The following is a 26,054-nucleotide window of genomic DNA, read 5'->3' as shown; positions in this document are numbered from 1 at the left end:
ACTATTTCATAATATTATGTTTCCCATTTACATTATAATTTTATGATTCTGTTTTAGACTTTTACCTAATTAAAACTCCTAATTAGAGTTAATTTTTGTTTTTTTTTTCAATACTATTTAAGAGGGTATCATGAACTAGTTTCACCCTTGGCTATTAGCATAGGTGCTCTAAAGACATGGAAGAATATGGCTAAAGAAAAGGAAGGAAGCATCCCTATGTCTCGACCCATGAATTGATCCTACACTAGGGTTCTTAACATATTGAAATTGATAGACAACCAAGATATCTGAAATCATTTTCAAGAATCCAATTATTGAGTACATATAGACATATATATCTTCTTCATTTGCCGTCATCGTGCCACTTTCTATGATTTGGATTTTGCAAGAAGTCCTATATAGTTTGATAAGGATTCTCATATACAAGTTCACAAATATTGACAAATAACTTTTTTATCATAGTTACAACCTTCTGCCAAAAAAATTATGGCCACCACTCATTGAAAAGAAAGAAATAAATTACTAAAAAAAAAGGGTTAATTGAAGAATACACATATCATGATCCTTTTAAAATTTGAAAAATCAAGAACCAAATCAAAGAAGGATTAATGCCATTGGTTTACCCCAGGAAGCAGCAACAAAAGTATGTTTAGAAATTCAATCAAAAGAAATATCTACTCTTTAATTTTGTGATGAAAAACAAATTGTTTGTATAAATAATTAGAAAAATCCATTGTGATGCCCAGTAATGATTCATATGTTATATGGTGTGCAATTTTACATTTAGGAAACAAGGAATTACCAAAGTTATAGATGAGAACATTCTTTGCAACATAATAAAGGCAGTTGATATCTTGACAAGAAAGTGATTAAATCGAAGAATTAAAAACCTTAATAGGTATAGTCAGATGAAAAACTACTTCAGCATATATGACAACTTAAACAACAATGAAAAGATCTCTATTCAAATTAGAAATTTCAGGAATATATTCTTGTGCATGCGAATTGTTAGCTATGATGACACCCAATTTTAGGACATCTATCTACTAACAAGGGTCTACTTGGATTCACTTATGAAAATAAGTGCTCATGGTCACCTACACTTATGAAGCACTTCTACCATTTGCTTTTGGGATCCCATTTGGATAAGCTTTTTTCTCCAAGAAGTACTAAGCTTATGAAATAAGTACTTCTAGAAGAAACAGCCAAAAACCCTTATATTTTGCAATGTGCTTATTTTAAAAAAAATAAACAGTTTTGATACTTTTGTTAGAAGATGATCAAATAACTTCAAAAAGACACAAATCAATAACTTATTTTAGCGGGCTCTTAGCACTTTTAAGAGAAGCCAAGCATCTAATTTTGGGATAATATTGGCATATCTTTCATGTATCTATCTATATGTGGTAGGTGCATATATTTGGGTAACTGAATCTATTTTGTATCTATATATATTTAGCAGTTACATACATTTAGGCGTAATTGTATAGGGTTAGAAAGACAAATCCTCCCATACATGAGAGCCTGTAAGTTCTTAAGACAAGAAATACAATCATCTTTCTCAATATTTATTCTCATGGTACCAGAGCAGTGAAGCCTAAAACTTTATAAAACTCAAAAACCGGGTTGCAAAGAAACGATGAGTGGCGGAGGTGGCAGAAAAGGCGGCAACATCAGCAATCCTAAGAACTTTGTTGATGTGACTTCTCCATATTATCTTCATCCATCGGATAATCCAGGTGCTATGATTAGTTCTTGTATTTTGAAAGGAAATAACTATGAAACATGGCAAAAGGCAATGAGAAATTCCTTGAAGGCGAAAAATAAATTGGGTTTCATAAATGGCACCATCTATAAACCAAATGAAGACGAGTCTGAAGCACAACTCTGGGATATGTGTAATTCAATGTTAATCTCATGGATTTTCAATGTCATTGATGTGACTTTACAACCTAGTGTTACTTATGCAGATAGTGCTAAAGCTATGTGGGATGACTTAAAAGAAAGATTTTCAGTTGGAAATGGTCCTGCTATTTATGATCTAAAAAGTGAGATCTCCTCTATGAAACAACAAGGCATGGATGTTATCATGTATTATACCGAATTAAAAAAAAGTAGGATGAAATACCTAATTATTCAAAGATCCCAACATGCAGTTATGAAGCTGGAAAGTTAATACTACAAGAACGAGAAGATGACCAGATTTATAAGTTTCTAATGAGGCTTGATGATGCTGTTTTTGGGACATTGCATTCACAAATTTTAGCAATGGATCCTATGCTCAATTGAATAAAGTTTTTGCCATGGCAACTCAAGAAGAATGATCCAAATCCATTGCAAGAGAAAAGGCGCAATGACTTGAGCATATGGTATTTGCAACCCATAAAGGTGGAAATTCACACATTCAAAGCAATTGGAAGATTACTCTGCCTGAAAAGTCTACTTATAATTATTGTGGGAAAAAGGGACATGAGAAGTCACAATCAAACTTGTGGGTTATCCTTCTGGATGGAGTCGTGGCCGTGGTGGACGTGGTGTTGGGCGTGGTACTTCTAGTGAAAAAGGTGAGCAATATGTTGGTTAGGAACACGTTGCTCATGCAGCCTTAAGGGAGGACCATAACAATGATATTGGCTAGAATTCTTCAACCATTAATATACCTACTTCTAGTGCAGAGCAGGTGCAGAAGTTGATGGCATTGTTGGAACCCAATTCTTCAATTGAGAAACTGTCTGGTAAGTGTGTGAATGCTATGGTAGACAGTCATTGGATTTTGGATAACGGTGCTTCTAATCATATGACAGGTTGCCTTGATTTATTAAATGATGTTATTGCATCAACACCATCTCCTGTTGGTCTTTCAAATGGTACTTGTGCTTCAGCCACTAATGTGGCAAAGTAGTGATGAATTCTAGTTTGGTGTTAACAAATGTTCTTTATGTTCCTACTTTGTCATGCAATCTTATTTCAATTGGGCAACTTGTTACAAAATTTAATTGCTTTGTAATATTTATTTGGCAAGCTTTGTGTGATACAGGACCTCACCTCAATAAACCTGATTGGAGTGGGTTAAGTGAAAGATGGAGTTTATTGTTTCAAGCGGGTGGCATTGGATAAGGCTATGAAGATAGCAAGCATAGATTCTTATAAGCTGTGGCATTTCCGCATGGGTCATCCATCAAGTCAGCATCTATCTCTTATTCCTGGTGTTTTGAGTAGCAATAGAGGCAATAATAAACTAGAATTGTGTGATGTATGCTATCATGCAAAGTAAACTAGGTCTTCCTTTCCAAGAAGTGACAATAAAGTTAATTATTGTTTTGAGCTTATTCATTGTGATCTTTGAGGTCCTTATCATATACCTTCATCTTCTGGTGCACATTATTTTCTTACAATTATGGATGATTTTAGTAGAGGTGTTTCGGTTTATTTGCTATGCTACAAAAGTGAAGCAAGTAGTTATTTGATTGAGTTTTGTATTATGGTGAAATCTTAGTTTGGAAAGCATGTAAAGTGTGTTAGAAGTGACAATGGGCTTGAGTTTGTAGCAGGACCTATGCCTAAGTTTTATAGAGAACATGACATGTTGCATAAAACCTCTTGTGTGGACACTCCCCAACAAAATAGACGAGTGGAGCGTAAACACCGACACATACTAAATGTAGCTCGAGCCCTCCAGTTTCAAGCTCATCTTCCTATTCAATTTTGGGGAAAATGTGTTTTTCCTGCAGCCTACTTGATTAATCGAACTCTGATACCTCTTCTAAATGGTAAAACACCATACGAAGCACTTTTTCATCAAAATCCAATATATAGTCAGATCAAAACCTTTGGTTCATTATGCTATGTACATTGTCATCCTCGCCAAAAGGATATATTTCAGACTCGCGATAGAAAATGCATGTTTGTTGGATACCCACATGGCAAGAAAGGTTGGCGGGTATTTGATCTTGAATCAGAAGTTTTTTTTGTTTCATGTGATGTCATATTCCATGAAGAGGTATTCCCCTTTGCCACTACTACTGACTCATCCAGGCAACCATCTCAACAACCAATTCTTGCACATGTTATGGATTATATTGATGATATAAAATCTGTGTTACCAGCTCTTGGTCCTCCATTAAATACTGAAGAAATGGGGAATGATTCATCCTCTCATGACATAGATTGTGTGTCGGCTTCTACTAGTGATAATGTTCATGAACTAGCTCCAACAGGTAGAGGGCATCACATTCGACATCCACCAGCACATTTGCAAGATTATATATGCCACACCACCCAACTTATAAACTCTATTTCTCAGGCCCCACTTCAAAAGGTCTCTCCTGGTATGCCTTATCCCATTTCTAATTATATTACTTGCAATAATTTTTCTACTGCTCATAAGAAATTTCTAGATGCTATTTCTGCTAATGTTGAGCCCAAGACCTTTAGGGAAGCTATACAGGATCCAAAGTGGCGTGAGGCCATGGTACAAGAAATTGAGGCGTTGGAGTCAACTCGCACAAGGACTTTGGAGGACTTATTTCCAAATAAAACACCAATTGGTTGCAAATGGGTATATCGAATCAAGTATAACCCTGATGGGACTATCGAATGCTTCAAAGCTCGCCTAGTTGTGTTGGATAATACTCAGGTGGAAGGTTTGGATTATACCGAAACATTTGCTCCTTTTGCAAAAATGGCATCCGTTCAATGTTTCTTATCTGTGACTATAGCTTAAGGTTGGGAGCTTCATCAAATGGATATCAATAATGCATTTCTCTATGGTGATCTTGCTGAAGAGGTGTATATGAAACCACCTCATGGTTTCACTCCTTCTCACTCTAACAAAGTTTGTCAACTTCATAAATCTTTATATGGATTTCGTCAAGTTCCATGTAATTGGTTTGCCAAATTGACTGGTGTTTTGAAGCAGTATGGATTTATTCAATCTTATGCTGATTATTCTCTGTTTACCTATCTTCACAATGGTATATTTGTTGGCATTCTTATATATGTGGATGATTTAATTCTGGCTGGAAACAATTCTGATGCATGTGGAGATTTCAAACACTTCTTAAGCACTTGTTTTAAGTTAAAAGATCTTGGGCCCTTAAAATATTTTTTGGGTATTGAAGTGGTTCGTAATTCTAATGGTTTTTTTCTTTGTCAATGGAAATATACTCTTGATATTCTATCTGAATGTGGTATGCTAGGTACCAAACCAGATGATTTTCCTATGGAACAAAATCATTCTTTAGCTCTTGCCGATGGGAAAGATTTTCATGATCCTAGACTGCATCGCCGTCTAGTGGGCAAACTCATCTATCTCACTATTACTCACCCAGAGCTTTGTTATGCTATTCATATTTTATCTCAATTTATACAGGCTCCTAAACAAGAGCATTTTGATGCACTTATGCATGTGGTGCGCTACTTAAAAGCTCATCCTGAGCAAGGTATTGTGTTAAATGCCAGTAATGACATGCAGTTGTATGTTTATTGCGACTCTGATTGGGCTAGTTGCCCTCTCACTAGATGCTCTGTTACTGTTTACTTCATTATGCTTGGACAATCTCCTATATCTTGGAAGACAAAGAAACACGTAACAGTTTCTCATTCATCTACTGAAGCAAAATATCGAGCAATGGCTAGCACTGCATGTGAACTTGTCTGGTTAAAATCTTTTTTTGCTTCCTTGGGTGTTTTTCATATATCTCCTATGCGGCTTTTCTGTGGTAGTCAGGCTGCTTTACATATTGCTGCAAATCCTGTCTTTCATGAAAGGACAAAACACATTGAACTTGATTGTCATTATGTTTGCGAGAAGATTCTTGATCATACCATTGCCACAGCACATATTCATTCTCATCAACAACCTGCTGATCTATTTACCAAGGCACTCGGGAAACAACAATTCAATCATCTTCTGCACAAGTTGGGCGTTCATAATCCCACGCTCCAACTTGAGGGAGAGTATTGAGATAATATTGACATATCTTTCAAGTATCTATCTATATGTGGTAGCTGCATATATTTTGGTAACTGAATATATTTTGTATCTGTATAAATTTAGCAGTTACATACATTTAGGCATAATTGTATAGGGTTAGAAAGGCAAATCCTCCTATATATACATGAGAGGTTGTAAGTTCTCAAGACAAGAAATACAATCATCTTTCTCAATAATTATTCTCATCAAACTTAAGAAAAAAAAGCATGAAAACCGTTTATTTTTATAAACAAAAAAAAAATTGTTCGGTTTTTTTTTTTATTAAATGGACAAGATTACTGGTTGGCGAGCTACAATTTCAAAATTGAAGTGATAGCCATCATCCAGTGAATTTAGATCTTAGTGAACAGAGTCATAACGGATGAATTTTCTTAAATCAAAACAATTAAGAAATTCACAATCTTTACTCCAAACAAAAGAAAAAAAAAACAAGTCGATGGAACCCATCGTAAGCATCTAAACAAACACATATAATTATCAAAAAATCATCAGCAAAAGATTAGAAAAGATTAGACAGTACTCCAAGGAAGATATATCTGCACATCACATCATTTTTTACAACAAAGAAAGGAAAGAATTTTCAAGAAGCTTACCCTCCCAGATAAGTGTGGAACTCTTACAGCATTTCATTGCTTCTACAACATAAACAAAACAATGAATTTTCAATTCAAAGACCTATATAACCAAAAACAATTCAAGCATCACCACTTTAAGTGTGCACCATCAATTCAATTTTTTCATCTTCCAAAACAAAGGACCAAGCACTGAATCATCCCTGAGGAATGCAAATTTGAGAAGACAAGAAATTTACTAAAAGAAGGCATAGCTGCAGACAACAAGAAAAAGTGAAAATAGAGAATGGGCTTGTTGTTCTGGAACTCACATAGGGGCGAACATGGCCATCAGTCACCTCCAAAAAACCACTCCAGCCATTGGAGACTGCCAAACCAAAGACACTCCAAGAACAACAGAAGAGAAGCCAAGCTTGTTTGGTTCATATAATCTGTAGATCACATCCCCAGAAAGTAACTGATGAGAATCAATTACATTCCTGTAAAATAATGGATGAGAATCACAGATACAGTGAGTCATATTCCCAGAAAGTAAAGGATGCAAATCAGTCACATTACTGAAAAGTAAAGAATGAAAATCAGCCATATTCCTGGAAAGTAAAGGATGAGAATTGCAAATTCATGAAACGGATTCTCATGTTTGGTTCAAATTGAAATATGAACGAGTATCTTGTATTTGGTTTGCTTCGTAAGTAACTCCAATGTATTCAATGCAATTTATTAATAAAATTGCAGTTATTGTCCTTGAATTAGACCTATATTATATATATATATATATATATATATATATTGATCTAACAATTAAAAAGTTAAACAAATACCAAGGTTGCCAGTTCTTTTCATCAATTAGGAATTGTTTCTTAATTCTTTTTCTTGGTATAAGGATCAAATTGATTTGTTTTAACCAGGGACTAAAATGAATATATAAGTATAAGTGCAACAGTGGCAAGATTCATTGGCATCTCTTTTATATAGCTTTTGTATGATGAGTGTCTCTAGGGATATCAAATGAGCTGAGCCATTTATCTATGGCTCAATTTTTGGCTCACTCAAACTTGTTTGATTATAAATGAGCAAAGTTTGAGCCAAGTTTTCAGGTTCATTAAGTAAATGTGCCAAGCTCAAACATACCTTGGCTCGTTCGACAACTTTGAATTATATATACAGAGTATAATGTAGTAATAAAAAGAATAATTAGAAATTTATATTAGTAAGGTTTTATATGAAAATGTGTTGAAAACTTTACATCTAAATTTTAATTTTCGTAAAAGTTTAAACACTTGCCTGGTTTCCCTGAAGCAGTTAGATGTAACCAATGAAACAGTTCAGCAAGTCCATGAAGCACTTCCCAAAAGGCTTTAGAGCTGATGTATATGATTATTTCTGCTTGTTAAACACGAGTTCAAGCTCAGTCCACATTCTTGAACTGAGCTCAAGCTCACCGAAGCATGGCTTCTTTATTCATGATTCAAATTTAGTCAATACATCAAAACTCACACAAATGAAGGAGATTATGCTTGCAAGGACATGTGCCCTTTTTTTCTATTGATTCTTTTTTCTTCTTTTGAACATAAGTATTAATTAATATATTCTCACATAAAATAAACTAGAAAAATTTATGCACTAGAATTAAATATGACTTATATACAACAAAAGAATTATGGGCATATAGAAACATATCTGACGCTTAAATTAAAACATTAATAACAAATTAAGAAAAAAAATATTGAAAACAACAATAGAGACAAATCAAAAAAACATCTGAACAATCTAGTTTGATACCAAACCATTATTAATTGAGAAATAAAAAAAGTATCCAATGAGAATCCAATGAGAAATAGTATCACACAACATTATTAATTTACCATGAATGTTGCATTTCCAGAACATTCATATATATATATATAAAACAAAGGCTGAAATTCCCAGAACAAAAAAACCAAAACATAATAAGCAAAAAAATTAGACCAACCAAATAAAGAGAGCTTGCTGGTGGTGGTGGTGGTGGTGGTGGTGGTGGTGGCCTTCACCTCAGGTGGTGGATTTCAAAAACCAAAAGTTAGAGGAAAAGAAAGAGAGCAGTGATAAGTGGAGAAGATTTGGTGCGCTTTGATCTCTCTCGACTCCTTTTTTTTCTATGCTTTTGGGGACACTAGAAAATGATCTATTTTTGGTGGTGGATTAGTCCAAAACACTAAATGAAAGAATCGAGATAAATACAATCTAGAGAGACGTTCACCTTGTTTTTGTTGTTGTTGTTGCTGCTGCGGTTCCGGCAACGTGGCAAGAGAAGAGCTCAACGGCGCTGGGCCGATGTTCACAGCCAGATTTACAACTTTGCCATACAATAATTTCGGTTTCAGAGGCGAAGAAAGGGGGTCAACGACAGATCTACGATGAGAGATCATCAACGAAGAATGGCGCTGAAGAACGGTGTTGGAGACCAATGACAGTGATGAAGAAAAGAAAGGCTGAAATGTGCTTGTTGCTTTTCAACTACCTTGTATTCAGTATTATGGTGGATTTCACAGTGACACAAAACACAGCTGATAGTTGGTTTTGTGTTATTTGGAATTACATCTGAATATAATTCTTACTAATTTATTCTTCTCTTACTTACTAATATAATCACCTTGCAACAATTTGCAAGTACATCAAACCAAATATTAGTTTTTTTTTAAAGTGCAGTATTTTCAATTACATGTAAACTCAAATACCCCCAAACAAACAGTTTCTAAGTGTCTTTATTTATAAACAAAGTACTAACAATTACAATCAATTTGAGGAGGAATAAGAACAGAGAGTAAGAATCTCAGTATTAACCACTCTTAGATATCAAATAATTAAATACGTAATGGTAATCTCAGACTTCATCGCTAACTCAAAAAATAAAATCAAAGCACATGTACCAGACTTGAGTTTCAACCTCATCCTAACACTTTGGACCACCATCATTATGCATGTCCTACTTAATATTAAATCCTCTAAACATTGACATTGACCATAATAATACATCAAATAAGCTATGCCACAATGAGAAATAATATGAAAAGCTTTCTTTCTTAATATCCCTTTTTTTACACTTAAAATCACCAGACAACTCCCTTAGTATGATGCTTTCATCAGTAATCTGAAAAGTGAGTCATCAAGAAAGCACATGTTCACCTTACACAGTTATTTCCTCTACCCTTCTTACACTGAAAAGGCAAAGTGTGTCAATTGAGTGGTATGCCTATTTATGTCTGGTTCTAAGACCAGTAGTTGGAGAAATCAGCCATGGACCAAGTAAGAGGCATTTGATCCTGATTTGAAAAGATGTCCCTTGGATTTTAATATAAACATCAAGGATTGATTCCAGCCTGTTGCAGAAAATTTTGATTGGATGCTTCTTGTGTCAAAATCCTAATAAGTTTGAGATGAGGAGAATAATGTGGAGAGAAAATGCAAGATATATGACAAGTTGCAATGAAGATACAACAAGAATTATGAAGTTAAATACATGGAGACAAAGCTAGTAAACCAGTAAAGAAAAAACTTACCTGGGGAGGTAATAGACAAAAAATGACGGGAAATGTGAGAGCTACTCAATGCAAAGACTCCAACATGGAAGCGGGAATACAGCAGAAAGACAAGATGGAGTTGACATCATTCTTATTTGTGACAGTTTCAGATAGAAGAGAATTTCTGTGCCCAAAAGAATTGTCTTGGGTGATACCAGTCAATTTATAGGTGCAAATCAAAATCAATCCAGGAATTACAATCCTGTCAATCTGGAACTTTCCCTGAAATCTCTCCCAACCATATGTCAATCCCAAAATTATGCTATACAACTACTTACAATGCAACCCATTGACAGTTTGGTATCTCACAAACAAAACTTGCAGCCAAACATTATTGAGCTTTTATCCTTATCTCAACTGTTTCACCGAATTCTCATTCCAATTGTGCATTGAAGTACTAATTTCCTACTGGATCACAAAGCTTGAGGATTTTAGTCTTGAAGAAGAAACAATGCCAATTAAGAAAAACCAGTCAAGTGAAGGTGGCAGGAGCATCCGGTTACAGATCTTTCGGCCACCCAGTGTAGACAGCAGCAACCTTCATGACCTTGGAGGCTCATTTTTTGAACCTCAGAGAGAAACAAGCTATCCAACACCAATTGGGATGCAAGACGCTGATAACATCAACAAGAATCACTGGGAGAGGGCTCCTGAAAAGAAACTTATCATCTTCGCTATTCGCTTGGCAATCCTTGAAAAGGCAGCCAGTGGTTTAGGAGCCCTCGGATTCATTTGGGCAACTGCAGTTCTCCTCGGTGGATTTGCTTCCTTGATGGATAGTAAAGATTTCTGGTTTGTCACTGTAATCCTACTTACTGAGGGTACCAGAATCTTCAGCCGCAGCCATGAGCTAGAGTGGCAACACCAGGCAACATGGACCATTACTGATGCTGGAAAGCGCAGCTTCCGAACAATTGCATCCAGCTCCCAGTTCTTCATTCGAGTAATCAAAGTCATCTTTCAGCCATTCTCAGCAATCAAACCAGAAAGTGCACAGCAGCAGCATATTGCCAATGATATCCAAATAATCACTCAAACTCAAGTTCCCCCACCCATTAGGCAATGCACATGGAGATCTTCTGATGTTCTCATGGTGCCATATACAGGGTTGATCTTCATATCCAAAAATATCAGCAAGGCACTGTACTGGCTTCAGCTTCTATCTGCTGTTGCTTGTATGACACTCTCGTTGATGCGTCTGATTCAACAAAACTATGGAGTGGAACAGCCTGGAGTTGAAAACCTGAAACTGGCACTTAATCTCTTTTATGGATTGGCACTGGCCGAAGCCCACTTGTTCTTGCTAGAAAAAGCATACTGGGAATGGAAGATCAGCATCTGCAAGTTGCTTGAACAAGTGAACCAGGAATGTGATCTTGAAATTACAGACATCGTGTCAATCAAGCGTTTCTTCTATGATGCATATTCAAGTTGCATCAATGGAAGTGTATTTGACGGCTTGAAGATGGACCTTATTTCTTTTGCTAAGGAACTCTTGGATTCGGATTTTCATGATGAGCAGCTCATTGGGGTTCAGATACTGCAGAAGTTTGCAAACAGTGACAGGTTTTCAAGTGACACACTACGGAAGATAGGGACTTGCACTTCATTGATTGAGAGGCTAATTGAGATGCTCAGTTGGAAGAACCCAGCTAAAGAGAACATCAGAAAGTCAGCAGCTGAGATTGTGTCAAAGCTTGCAGGGAAGAAACAGAATGCACTTCGTGTAGCAGGAATTCCAGCCTCAATAGAGTGTGTTTCTTCACTGTTATATACAGGTCGGAAATTTGACAACAAGCCTTATGAAATGTGGGAAAGGGACATTGTTGCAGATCAAAGAAACTACGAGTTCTCTGCCTTCAATTTGTTGGGCCTACTGATACTGAAAAAGCTTGCTAATGATCATGAGAATTGCTGGAAAATTGGGAACACCAGAAGCCTCCTCTCGAAGATTATAGATTTCACTAGTACCGGAGAGCGATTCCTCAGAAATGACCGAGTGACAGAGTCTCAGATCAAAGCAGTGAAGAGGTCTCTGCAAGTTGTAAAGAAGCTGGTGAGCACAACCGGTGAGACAGGGAAGATGCTTCGACAAGAGATATCAAACATTGTTTTCACAGTAAGCAACATAAGAGACATCCTGGAGTATGGGGAGAATCATATGTTGCTGCAAATGCACGGAATTGAGATATTAACTAGTCTGGCAATGGACCAGGATGCGAGAGAAAAGATTGGGAGTACCGGGGGTGTAATTAGACTGCTTCTTTCAATCTTTTTCAAGCCAAGGTTGACAGAGGATCAAAATAAAGTGAGTGTTGAAGCTGGAGAAACATTGGCATTGCTAACATTGAATAGCAAGCACAATGCCAACTGTGTTTTGAAACAGATGCAGGTCGTAGACCAGCTAGTTGATTCATTAACTGACCCAGTACTCCAAATTAATTCATCCAGGATACTGAGGAACTTGTGTACCTATTCAGGATCAGAAAACTTCTTCTGCATGAGGGGAGTAACTGCAGCGGCACCCACTGTAAGTCTCTTCATAAAAGTTTTTGCTACAGAAAAAAAAAAATAAACATCCATTATTCTTTCTTATTACATAGAATGATAACCTTGATACAAAGATCCTAGGAGGATGAGGAAAAAAAATCAAATTTAATTTAAGGAATAACCAACATGAACCTTGACATAGAAACAAAGAACGCAAGGCAGATTATAGTTCTTTATTCAACAAATACCATATAGGAGAATCTAGACAAAGTAAAAACGTACGCAAAAGATACTAGAACAATGAAATTCAATTCAGCAAATATTGGGACTAAAATTACAAAGGAGTGAAACAATCTATATGGAGAAGTAACAATGATTTAAAAATAAACCTTAGTTCCTTAGCTTACAATGCACTGATTGAAATAAGTTAAAAAAAAAAAGGAAGCAAATGTTATCTAATTATCAGATAAACACAAAGAGTAATGTATGATTGGACAGATAGAAATAAAAAGGCTTAAAACATACACAAAATGCAATATTTTTATTTTAATATCTACCTAAAAGTATCAAGATTGTCACCATACATTTTTTTGAAACTAAACTAAATCATAAAATTTAAACGGTTAAAAAAATGTCAGAGGTATTCTGAAAAACATTATGTGTATGTAAGCAATCAAGGGATCACATATGCATTTTGAATTAATATATAAATATTAGTCACAACAAATAAAAAAAAATAACACCTTATAAAAGTAACAGATAAACTAACAAGAATGCATGCAATTGAAATAAATATATCGACATAAAGTAACTAACGTTAATCCTTGCAGCCCAGCTTCAACCAGTAACAACCTGATTGCGAAGGCAACAGTCCATCCCATCCAAAACATTAAGGGCCAAATGATGCTCCTCTAACCAATATAAAAAGACCAATTTAAAAACAGCTAAGATAGTTAGCTTCAGTCAATGCCAGGTACAAGAAACAAAGAATCTCTAAACTTTCTAAAACAAATAAAATCAGCCACAAGTTTGCTCGTTATCAAATGAGAGTTGAAGCATGTGCTCTTATCTGATAGGAGGTATAATTTTGAAATTTGTGTCGTCCAGCATCTTTAACACTTTGATTGCAAAGACTAAAAATGAACAGATTTCCTTTTTATAAGGGAAATATAGAAAATAAGTATGACTTGTCTTTTTTTCTGCAGTTGCTGCATTCCATCATGGTGGAGGAGGGCAAACTACTTGAGTTATCAATTGGGCTCACAATACAGATCTTCAGATTTATGAATTTTGAAGAATCTGATAAGGAACTAAAAAAAGCTTGTATTAGTCCAAACAACTTCGTAAAGAAGCTGGCACAGATATTGGAAAAATACAACATCCCACATGTACAGGTTCCAAGGATAAGGAGATTTGTTGTAGAGATGGTAATTTGGCTGATGAAATCACATGAGAAATATATAGAGTTGTCAAAGAAATTCGAGATGGACAAAGCGATCAAGGATGTAGCTGAAACCACATCTGACTTGGAATGCTTCCCTGTCTTTTCTGGTAGCATTGGACTCAGCAGAGATGATATAAGTCTATGCTCACTCACACATGTGGCTTTAGAGCTGTTAATGAAACATTGAAGGTAAGCTATTTCATAAAGTCATCCAAGAGAAGGCATGGAAATTGATATGATGCAGGCTGAAGCTATTAATGCAAGCTATACAAATAAGGTTCTTAAAACAATCGCAAAGAAGCTGATGGACAACCAAGAAATCTGGAAAAATTTTCCAGAAATAAGCTATAGAATATACATACAAATATGTAGACATATATTTATCTGTCTTCATCACTGCAGTTTCTATTGTTCAGAATTTGAAAGAAGGCCTGTATATTTTGATAAGAATTCTTGTTTATTAGGCGCAGTTGCATAATTTTTTTTTATTGTTTATAATAGTTGCAACTAATTACCATTGGCAACATCTCCAGCCGGCATTTAGTGAAAATTATGAAAAAAAAAATTTAAAAATCAGCTTTAATAAGGAAACTAATTTTGCATGATACAATTATGAGTAAACAAAAGTTGAATAGAAAAGGATCAATACAATCTGACTGCATCAGGAAACAATGACAGAATTATGGTTAGGGATAACCTCAAAAGCAATAGCAATTATTCAATGTTATAGGATGTAAAAAAGCTAAATACAAGTGAGTTTTTGATCAACATGATTATGTTGGATATTTTATGAAAATCAAATTATCTCCATAAATCTAGTAGAATGCTTAACAACCAATTCCCAACCAAAGACTCATTAGTTATCCGATGCACTATCCTACAGTTCGGAAGTGAGTAATTGCCACCAGATTTAGCAAAAGCCTTCATACAAGAAAGTGGAATAGAGAGCTCCAAGTCTAGGAAAACACAAGTACAAATTAGAAATTTGAGGAATATATACTTATGCACATTACCTGTTATATTCTCCTATATGATATATCATCCTTTCAAAGCAGTTATGAGGTACAACTTGTGACTCCACCAGCAAGATCACCAACTAGCTGGCTACAAATTCAACTGCAAGTATATGCTCAAAAATTTCTTAGAATGTGAACAATTCCTAAGTGCAGTTGACTCCACAGAATATAGGTATCATCTAACCACAAACATAATATTATATTTACATAGGTATGAATGATGATGCTACAAGAGATGCCGGTATAACTTGTTATCGTGTAGTTTTACTTATCACTTGACTTGATCCACTTCACTGGTACGTTTCTTATGCATATTATTCCCCCAAAGCAATAAGATGGAGTGAAAAGATGCGATTTTTCTTACATAAAGACAATAGAGCAATTCACCATTTTTTGCTCAAATGTGCATCTGAACAATTACATTTTATCAGCAACAATCATCAGCAAAACAAGCAAGGATTAAACAGCTACCCTGATTAGGATCACAAAAGTCTCCACACAAAGAAAAGCAGAATTCTCAATAAGCTTTGACCACCTAGATCAATGAGAAATGCAAAACAGAATCAAATCAATGTGGAAGGAATCTAATCCACCACCTCCAACACCCAAAAAAGCACAATGAATTTTTCTAATTCCAAGCCATTCTCTAAAGCAATAAAACTCAAAAATTCAAACATAAACACCATAGAACACACCATTAATCCATTCTCAGCATCCTCCAAATCAAACGACCAAGCACTGAATCATTCCAGAAATCACAAATCAAAGTGAAAACAAAAACAAAAAGGGAAAAGAAATCCACTAAAAGAAGGCACCATTTCACAAAAGAAAAAGCTTGGTTGTGAAGGTAGTCATTGATCTCCTCCATTGAAATTAGAAAACCAAACCAGCCATTGGAGACTGACAACAAACGCACCAAGAACGACAGAAGTCACAGAAGGATACCTCCCTTTCGTTGGTAAAACCCTTCCCTGTCACTCCATATTTGGAGCTGCTTCCACAATTTACCAAAAATTACTTAAGAGTTAAAATTTTGAATTAAAAAAAAAACGCATTATATATATATATATATATACACACGAGCACATGTCCCTAAATTTACAGTGGCCATATTCGTGTACACTACTAACAATGGTAAACAATCTCAGTATCGAACAGACGGTGTAGCAGTAACAAACAGTAAAACTCATTTTTTTTATATATGAAACTTTTACACTTAAGCCCCTGAAAATTTTTTAATTAAAACTCTTTCTCACAATTCTATTTTAATATCACTACTTATTAAAACTAAACAAAATTTTTTTAAAAAAATTTTAAAAATTATAACGAGCTAACGTAAAATGATAAAAATTATAGGCACTAAATTTACAATAATCAGAAATCATGACGGTCAAATCTGTAATTGTCAGAAATCATGATAGTCAAACTTGCAACCATTAAAAATAATGACGGTCAAATCTACAACATTGAAAGTCACAACGGCCAAATTTGCAATTGTCAGAAATTATGATGGTCAAACCTAACCTGTAATGGTAAAAAATTATAACAATCAAATATGCAATTGTCAGAAATTATCATAGTAAAGATTGCAACTGTCAAGAATTATGACGGTCAAATCTGAAACCATCAAAAGTTTAACAAGAAAAATGATAATGGTCAAAATTACAATGGTTAAAATTTCAACATGCAAAAAAGCTTTCTCATGGAAATGCTTGAAGTCCTCCCCTACATGTCATTATATTTTGATTTTTACCCTATTTACTCTGTTTAAATTACTCTCTCTACAATACATTACTTTTCTTCAAAAATGGCAGAAAGATCACTTATTCTAATTTACTACAATGGTTTTATTACTACAAGTGAAGATTAATCAATCTTGTTTCTATGTAGAAAATGATATCTCTTTAGAATTTTTAAAGAGAATCATTGAAGAAAACTTAGAAACGACAGACAGTGAAAGAGATATACGTATCAAATGCAGGTTTCCTATTTATTCCGGTTACAGTAAGATTTGTTATTAATCATTTAAATTGTGCAATGAATGTGATGTTCAAATGATGTTCTACCACCACCAAAAATTTCTTAATATTCAAATTGTTAAACTCTACATGGAGCTTGGTGTTGATTCTTCTGCCAGTAGTTTCTCTCAACAACAAATCAATAGAGATAACATCGTTCAACATACTATGAGAAGAGAGTAAACTATGGTCAGTTAATGAAGCTAAAAGGACCTCAACATAATGGAGGGCATGGGATGATCTACCATACAATGTTGGAATTACCACCCCACAACCATCAAATGCATCGACATACTGCTCAATATAAATGCAACCACATACACAATCAAGTTATAGACATCAAGATGTCAAAATAACATTTTTTGATGATATTCATGGAAATGAAGTTGGTGAGTATGGAGCTCTAGTGAGGATGAGCATAATAGTGATAACTACACAAAGAACAATGAAACAAGCTCTGAAGATCTTCATTTAGAATATTGCAATTTGGAAGAGATCCCAAGACAGCGCAGAATTTATGATCTGCCATTTGAGCCCCCAACACATATAAGGGCACTAGATTTGGAAGCAATATCCTCACCAGAATTCCTAGAGCATCATATATTAAGAAAGGCAATAACATTTAGAGAATTGCATTTAGACATGAAATTTTGAACTAAAGATGATGTCATCACAGTAATTAAGCATTACGATTTGCAAAAGTCAATAGAATACAAAGTGATCGAGTCTGATCTGACTCGATATTCAGGAAGTTCCAAGTTATAAATCAATGGATGCAGTTGGAGGGTTCGTGCATCATTTAACAAGAAGCAAATTTGGAATATTGCAAAGCATAATGGTCCTTATATGTCCGTATTGGCATTGATCTCCCAAGGTCATTCCAAGCTTGATTCCAATATGATTTGTAGGCATATACTTTCTTTGGTCAAAGAGAAGTTGGCTAATAAATCCTCCTCATGCTTACCATGTTTGTTGCATTAGGCATAAATCAGTAAACTTCATGAACTATTTTAAAAATAAAGAAATGCAACAAATAGTTGTTAGTTCTAGTAAATTATAAAACTTATATTTTGCTAGTTTTAATCATATATTTTAAAATTTTTTTGTCTAGTCTTACTTTCCTTATGGTGATTAACGTAGGCTATTCAAGAACTACTCATGACTTTAACTAATGGTATGGCTTAGTGCAGGAATGAAATGTAAAAATGATGAGGTGACTAGACAATATATCGCAGGAAAAGTTGGCTCAATCCTTTGATAATGAAAGTTGAAGGTCTGGGAAAATGACCACCAACTTTGTTGAATGTGTTAATTCAATATTAAAGGGGATAAAAAATCTTCCTATAATAGCTTTACTGTCGTTGGGTCTTTACTATCAAATACAACCCTAATGGCTCTATTGACTAATATAAAGCTCGACTAGTTGCCAAAGGATACACACAGACACCATGCATCGATTTCTTTGAAATCTTTTCTCTTGTTGCTCAACGGAATTCTATTCATGTGCTCATCTCTATTGCAATCAATCATGATTGGACACCAAATCAACTAGATATCAAGAATGTGTTTCTTTATAGAGACTTAAATGAGGAAGTTTATATGGAGCAACCACCTAGCTTTGTTGCTCAGAGTGAGACTCATTTAGTGTATAAGCTCAATAAAGATATTTATGGATTAAAGCAGAGTCCTAGAGCTTGGTTTGATAAATTCAGTCAAGTTGTTTTTACAATAAGATTGAAGTGAAGTCAACCTGATCATTGGGTGTTGGTGGCACATAGTTCATCAGGGATTGTGGTACTTATTGTTTATGTTGATAATATAATCTTGTCACGTAGTGATGTATATGCATTGAAGCAGTCAAGAAGCACTTGCATCAACAATTTGTCACCAAAGATCTTGGTCAGTTAAGATACTTTCTTGGTATTGAAGTTGCCCATGGTAAAAAAGGTGTAGTATTGTCTCAAAGGAAGTATCCAATTGATCTATTATAAGAAGTAGGTTTAGTAGGTACAAAACCATTAGATATTCCAATGGAACCTAATCTAGACTTGTGGAAGGAGGATGATGACTTTGCAAACTATGGACAATGCAGAAGATTTGTTTGGAAACTTATCTACTTAATTGTTACTAGACTGGACATTATGCATGTCGTGGCTTGATTAGTCAATTTATGGATAAACCTAAGAAGGGTCATTTTGAGGCTGCTTGCAACATTTTGAAATATATAAAGAAATCTCCAGGAAAAGGATTATGGTACAGAAAGATCAAGCATGTGAATTTAGTAGGTTATTATGATGCTAACTATGCTAGCCATAAGGATGACAGAAAAATCTACATCAGGTTATTGTACTTCACCATGGCTTATACCACATGTGAGCTGATTTGGTTGAAAGCTCTCCTTAAAGATTTCAATATCACCTATTCATATCCTATTTTCTATGCATTGTGATAATCAAGCTGCCATTCATATTGCAAGCAATCATGTTTTTCATAAACGGATAAAGCACATTGAAATCGATTGTCATTTTGTGAGAAATGCAGTTATTGGTAAGAAGATTTGCACACCTTTTACACATTCAAGAGATCAAATTGCTGATATAAATTTACTAAAGCACTTAAGAAGGAAAAGTTCCTTAGATTGAGTAACAAGCTGTGCATGATAGACATCTATACTCCGGCTTGAGGAGGAATGTTAGCTATCAATCTTAGTTTTCTTTCTATTCTGGTATTTACATAGTTTAGGATTGACAAATCTGTGCCTAATTCTTATGCTAACTTATAGCTATTTCCAAATTACTAGACTTTCCTCTTAGGACTTATATATATCTAAAGATGTAATTAATATAGAGAAGAATACAGTTTACTTTTCTCCATAATTTTGCTTGTTTACAATATATATATATATATATATATATAATTTACTTGTTGTATTTCCATTCGATTAATTAGCTATGTATACATCCTAACATTATGGCTATTATTGCATCTCTCGTAGTGCACTTGAATATGTGTCCACCTAACAAGAAGAATGAATTAGAACACAATTTAGGTCCTTTACTGAAAAAATGAATAATCACTAAAAATTGTTCTTACATATGGGCCAGAGAAAATAACATGTTGGATTGAGTTATTGGAGATATGTTAGAAATTCTATACAATGCCCATGACAAACGTAGCATTATAGATCCACTAATATTCATCATATCATTGATGCATTCATGATAGAGGACCTGTATAAGGTTGCTAAGCATGCCAATCCCCAATTGTATCTTCCGGCTTCTGTTAAATCCCGCAAAAGTTGTAACCACTTCAAATGAACCCTATTTTGTGACATATCCGATATTAAGGCAAAATCAATGCGCCTTAGTTTATAAGCACGAGTACAATACTCAATTTATTGTTGGCTTGCATCAAATGGAAACACACCAAATGTTTCTTGGAGCCAAGTAAGGGTTATTGTTTAGCCTTTCATTTGCTTAGGAGACACGGCAACACTTAGCAACTCTTCACATACACCAATTCCTAAGCCAGATGTTTGCCCGATGACTTCATTGCCATTAATGGATAAGACTAATAACAATGCCATATCCTCGAGTATAATTGTTACTTCACTACAAGTCAAGTGAAATATGTGTGTTTTAACCACCATCTCTCCACTAATGCACTGATAAGACCATAATCAATCTTAATATAACAAGTTTGAGCCACATGCCAGAACCTTGCTACTCTTTAAATACTTGTAATTTGAGTAGGTGTCTCAGGAATAAAAAAAAATGTTTGCATCTTAGAACTTGATCACAAAGCCTCCAACTATTGTTTTTATTCTTCACTAGCACAATAGGTGAAGAAAAGGGACTATTGCTATGTCTAATCACTCATTTCTTAAGCATTTCTGCTATGAACCCCTCCATGATATCTTTTTGGTAAGTTGGAAATCTATATGGCCTCACATTAACTGGGTCTATGCCCTCTTTCAAAATTATTTTATGATCAAAAGTTCTATTAGGAGGTAGATCTTGATTCTCTACAAATATATCTTCATACTTGAGAAGTAGTTTTTCTAATTGCAACCTTTAATCAATACTCCAGTGATCCTATGTTGATTTAGCTTCTTGTATATTGGATTCTTTTGTTGATTGCAATGAACATGACTGAATAAAGCACAACTGTGCAGGCAGCTGCAACTCTATCACCAAGGTTTTGCCATGCATAACCTGCAACGTGGGAGTTGGAGACCCCCTCAAGATAATTTTCTTGTTGTTGACTTACAACTCCATTCTCAATTGCTAAAAGTCCCAGACAATTGACCCTAATTACACCAACCACTAAATGGCCTACACCATCTGATAATTTTCTAAAAGAATCACTAGGAAATTTGTTTTGGAATTCTTGACCTCGCATCCTCCACAATAGCCCAGACACATCTGTTTACACTTTATCTCGTTGCTATCGACCACAACAACAATCAATGCTGGGCCCTTGCTAATCTTATAACCCAATTTTTGTATAATATAGGTGTTTATAAAGTTGTGTGCACTGCCTAAATTCCCCAATATGTGCACCTTTGTGCCCATTCACCCGACCCACTCACCCTCAAAGTCTTATAATCAATTAGAGATGGAATTCAAGCTATGGCATTTAGGGATATAATAATTTTCTTGTTGTTGACTTACAACTCCATTCTCAATTGCTAAAAGTCCCAGACAATTGACCCTAATTACACCAACCACTAAATGGCCTACACCATCTGATAATTTTCTAAAAGAATCACTAGGAAATTTGTTTGGAATTCTTGACCCTGCATCCTCCACAATAGCCCAGCACACATCTGTTTACACTTTATCTCGTTGCTATCAGCCACAACAACAATCAATGCTGGGCCCTTGCTAATCTTATAACCCAATTTTTGTATAATATAGGTGTTTATAAAGTTGTGTGCACTGCCTAAATTCCCCAATATGTGCACCTTGTGCCCATTCACTGACCCACTCACCCTCAAAGTCTTATAATCAATTAGAGATGGAATTCAAGCTATGGCATTTAGGGATATAATAATTTTCTTGTTGTTGACTTACAACTCCATTCTCAATTGCTAAAAGTCCCAGACAATTGACCCTAATTACACCAACCACTAAATGGCCTACACCATCTGATAATTTTCTAAAAGAATCACTAGGAAATTTGTTTGGAATTCTTGACCCTGCATCCTCCACAATAGCCCAGCACACATCTGTTTACACTTTATCTCGTTGCTATCAGCCACAACAACAATAAATGCTGGGCCCTTGCTAATCTTATAACCCAATTTTTGTATAATATAGGTGTCTATAAAGTTGTGTGCACTGCCTAAATTCCCCAATATGTGCACCTTGTGCCCATTCACTGACCCACTCACCCTCAAAGTCTTATAATCAATTAGAGATGGAATTCAAGCTATGGCATTTAGGGATATAATAATTTTCTTGTTGTTGACTTACAACTCCATTCTCAATTGCTAAAAGTCCCAGACAATTGACCCTAATTACACCAACCACTAAATGGCCTACACCATCTGATAATTTTCTAAAAGAATCACTAGGAAATTTGTTTGGAATTCTTGACCCTGCATCCTCCACAATAGCTCAAAGCACACATCTGTTTACACTTTATCTCGTTGCTATCAGCCACAACAACAATCAATGCTGGGCCCTTGCTAATCTTATAACCCAATTTTTGTATAATATAGGTGTCTATAAAGTTGTGTGCACTGCCTAAATTCCCCAATATGTGCACCTTGTGCCCATTCACTGACCCACTCACCCTCAAAGTCTTATAATCAATTAGAGATGGAATTCAAGCTATGGCATTTAGGGATATAATTGGCATCAATGTTTCTTCCTTCTTCTTTTCAGTAGCTTCACCACTTGTTTCCTCATCTATTTGCTCCACATCCTCTCCTTCTTCTGCATATACCTCAAGCTTGTATAATTGTTTTCCTTTGCATTGATGACCAGGATTGTATTTTTTGTGCCATACATAACATAAACCCTTTGCTCCTTCTTTCTTCTAATTCTTTGCTTGAAAGCTATTTGTAAGGCTTCACAAAATTATTTTTTATTCCCCAACTTCCACCTTTTTCCTATCTTTGACTGCTAACCTCCTACAGACCTTGGGGAAGACTCTTCAATACCTTTTTCCCTTTCTTCTAGCTAGCCTCCACTGCTATCTCCTGCAATTTAGCCAAACTAACAGTCTGTTGTAAGTTTTTTAAACCAAACATCCTAACAATGTATCGTATTTCATCTTTTAACCCTCCCAAGAAATAACTGACTATATACTCCTCTGAGAGATATACCTTGTTCATTAATTCTTCAAACTTATCTAAATAAGTTTGGAATGTTCCCAGTTTCTTCATGTTCTTAAGCTCTTCCATTAGATCTGAGCGTTAATTATTACCAAACCTGACAGTCATAACGGTAATATATTCCTTCCAATATGGCATTTCTCTTCCCATCCTATTTTTCATATAGTTCTAATGCCACTGTAATGCTCTACCTTCCAAATGCATAGCCACTACCTTAACCAGATGTCACATGCTATGATGATAGTCCTGTCATGTTCATGCTTAAAAGATTTTTCCAAAATAATTTGAACATTACTATGAACAATACATATGCCCAAAAATAGTGATGAATTGTACCTCTATAGTACTGCTTTGCTCATCAATGTTTTGTAACATTGCCACTATGTTGTATTTTTGCACTTAGGAAAAATATTAATTCAATATTTTCTCATTTTTCCAGAACGATATATCATGAGAGTGAAGATTCACAATAAAAGGTATGTTTTCAACATGAACTTATTTGCATAAAAACTTAAAAATTATTCACATAATTCCATATTTCCATGTTTGCGCTATCTAAATCACCTTGAAAAAAAGTCTTTTAAGTTGGACTTTTCACAATTTTCAATTAATAATTCATAATCTTAGGCACTTATATGCAAACAATCAATACCTAATGATTTTTTTTACATTTTTTTTCTTCAAAATGTTTGTTGAATGCATTTAGAGCAACTCCAACCCAGGCTTTAATAAAGAGTTTCATAGCAAAATTGGCGCAGGATTTGGTCCAATCCGGCGCCAAATCCTGCGCCATATTTGCGAAATGCTACAGTAGTGCGCAACATGTAGCGCACCACTGTAGCAGCGCTATTTCTTTTTTTATTATTTTTTTATTTTTTTCAGTTTTCATTTTGATTTTTTTTTTCTCTTTTTTTCAATTTTATTTTTTGTTTTTTTTATTTTCAGTTTTATTTTTTGTTTTTTCATTTATTTATTTTTATCTCTTTTGGTTTTTCAGTTTTAATTTTTTGTTAATTATTTTTTTAATTTTTTAGATTATTATTTATCTTTTTTTTATCCTTTTTTTGATTTTTTTGTTTTTAATTTTCAGTTTATTTTTTTTTTTATTTTTTCAGTTTATTATTTATCTTTTTTTGGTTTTTTAGTTTTAATTTTCAGTTTATTTTTTTATCTTTTTTTATTTATTTTTTATTTTTTATAAAATTTATATTTATAATTTATATTTTAATTAAATTAAATAATTTATAATTTAAGTTTGTATTTTTCAATTAATAAAAAATAAAAAATTAACGAAAATAATACACGAAATATAACTTCATTAAAATTAACTAAAATTACACGAACAATAAAATAAAAACATAAAAAATAGTCATAACATAGATTATCATCGATAGCAATAAGAAAAAAACCACAACACACAAAATACAACTAATGAAAGCTGAAGTATATGGGTCTAATAATCTGGCATGTTATCGCCACTTCCACCAATATTGCCAAAGATATCACTAAACATGTTAGATCCAGAAGGGAGTGGTTGTTGAAAATGTCCTCTTTTCTGTAAAATTATTTGTTGTTGTGCTTGTATACAAGCACGAATATTTGGATCAGCTATAGAATTCAAGTCTCGCATCAAAATTTTGTCCTCATATCTCATTTGTTGAAAAGCAAGATTCTTAGAATATTCTATTTTAGAATATTTTAAAATAATATAATATTTAAATTCAATGGTTAAAAGTGAAAAAATTAAAGATGATTAAATTTATTACTAGTATGTATATAAAAGTGTGAAATAAGAAGAATATTCTTAGAATATTCTATTTTAGAGTTAAAAATAGAGATGATGGTTGGAGATTTTTTTACCGTAACAGCTGTAATTTTGTGTATTGAAACGCCAAATATAGAGTTTTGGGTTGGAGATGGCCTTAGCAATCTAAAAAAATCATTCTTTTAAGTTGGACTTTTCACAATTTTCAATTAATAATTCATAATCTTAGGATGGTAAGGGGGGAAAAGAATGGATAGGGGAGGGTAATGAAAAAGGTGCTTGGTTGGAGGGGTAATTCATTGGGAATGAGAAAAGTAAAAAATGGAGTTGTGATAAAATTACATTTTTACCCCTAATATAAAGAAATTATAGTTATTTCTAATAATTATTATTTATAAATAAGTATAACATAAATATTTATTTTATTATTAGTAATTAATGTTTAATCCAAAATTAATTTTAAATAAGTATTCATTTAATTCTGTAATTAAAATTTATTAATGAATTTCAAATGAAATTTATTTTAAATAACTATTATGTATATAATAATTAATACATAAATATTTATTTTATTATTATTAATTGATGTTTAACTAGAAATTAATTTTAAATAAATATTAATTTCATTCCGTACCTTATATATTTTAATTAAATTTGAAATGATATATATGTAAATATTTATTAATTATAAAATAATTAAAACATAAATATTTATTTTATTATTATTTAATGTTTAATTAGATATGATATTTATTTCAAATAATTATTATCTATAAATAATTAAAACATAAATATTAATAGAAAATAATAATTTTAACATTTTCACACAAGCTACGATCAAACAAGATTGT

The 26,054-nt window shown here is 33.9% G+C and overlaps 1 protein-coding gene and 2 long non-coding RNA genes across 7 annotated transcripts; 1 reads left to right on the top strand and 2 right to left on the bottom strand.

Annotated features, from left to right (window-relative positions):
- Nucleotides 1–6,734: 6,734 nt before the first annotated feature.
- On the bottom strand, nt 6,735–10,194 carry LOC120264691. Of its 3 annotated transcripts, XR_005537522.1 has the most exons (5): nt 10,107–10,194; nt 8,807–9,926; nt 8,540–8,731; nt 6,879–6,998; nt 6,735–6,770 (listed from the first exon to the last, which is right to left on the bottom strand). It is a non-coding gene; the product is annotated as an uncharacterized LOC120264691 (long non-coding RNA). The 3 variants fall into 3 exon arrangements; XR_005537521.1 differs by having other exon boundaries at nt 8,540–9,926; XR_005537523.1 differs by having other exon boundaries at nt 8,540–9,969; nt 10,107–10,162.
- On the top strand, nt 9,408–14,521 carry LOC120264689. The gene is made up of 2 exons (XM_039272512.1): nt 9,408–12,657; nt 13,823–14,521. The coding sequence occupies exons 1-2, from the start codon at nt 10,387–10,389 to the stop codon at nt 14,246–14,248; spliced, it is 2,697 nt and encodes an 898-aa protein (XP_039128446.1). The 5' UTR covers nt 9,408–10,386; the 3' UTR covers nt 14,249–14,521.
- Nucleotides 12,056–16,082, bottom strand: LOC120264690. Of its 3 annotated transcripts, none has more exons than XR_005537519.1 (5): nt 15,075–16,082; nt 13,434–13,528; nt 12,600–12,682; nt 12,369–12,497; nt 12,074–12,162 (listed from the first exon to the last, which is right to left on the bottom strand). It is a non-coding gene; the product is annotated as an uncharacterized LOC120264690 (long non-coding RNA). The 3 variants fall into 3 exon arrangements; XR_005537520.1 differs by lacking the exon at nt 12,074–12,162 and adding an exon at nt 12,233–12,294; XR_005537518.1 differs by lacking the exon at nt 12,369–12,497 and having other exon boundaries at nt 12,056–12,162; nt 15,075–16,080.
- Between the last annotated feature and the right edge of the window lie 9,972 nt (nt 16,083–26,054).

Source organism: Dioscorea cayenensis, chromosome 7 (genome assembly GCF_009730915.1).
Source record: "Dioscorea cayenensis subsp. rotundata cultivar TDr96_F1 chromosome 7, TDr96_F1_v2_PseudoChromosome.rev07_lg8_w22 25.fasta, whole genome shotgun sequence".
Classification (NCBI taxonomy): Eukaryota; Viridiplantae; Streptophyta; class Magnoliopsida; order Dioscoreales; family Dioscoreaceae; genus Dioscorea; species Dioscorea cayenensis.
This window is presented reverse-complemented; position numbering and strand designations above follow the sequence as displayed.

What these genes read in the sequence shown, in the direction of transcription:
- LOC120264689 (XM_039272512.1), top strand. Translation starts at nt 10,387, where the DNA reads ATGCTATACAACTACTTACAATGCAACCCATTGACAGTTTGGTATCTC. An exon ending in TAACTGCAGCGGCACCCACT is followed by an intron (nt 12,658 to 13,822) that starts GTAAGTCTCTTC and finishes TTTTTTCTGCAG; the next exon opens with TTGCTGCATTCCATCATGGT.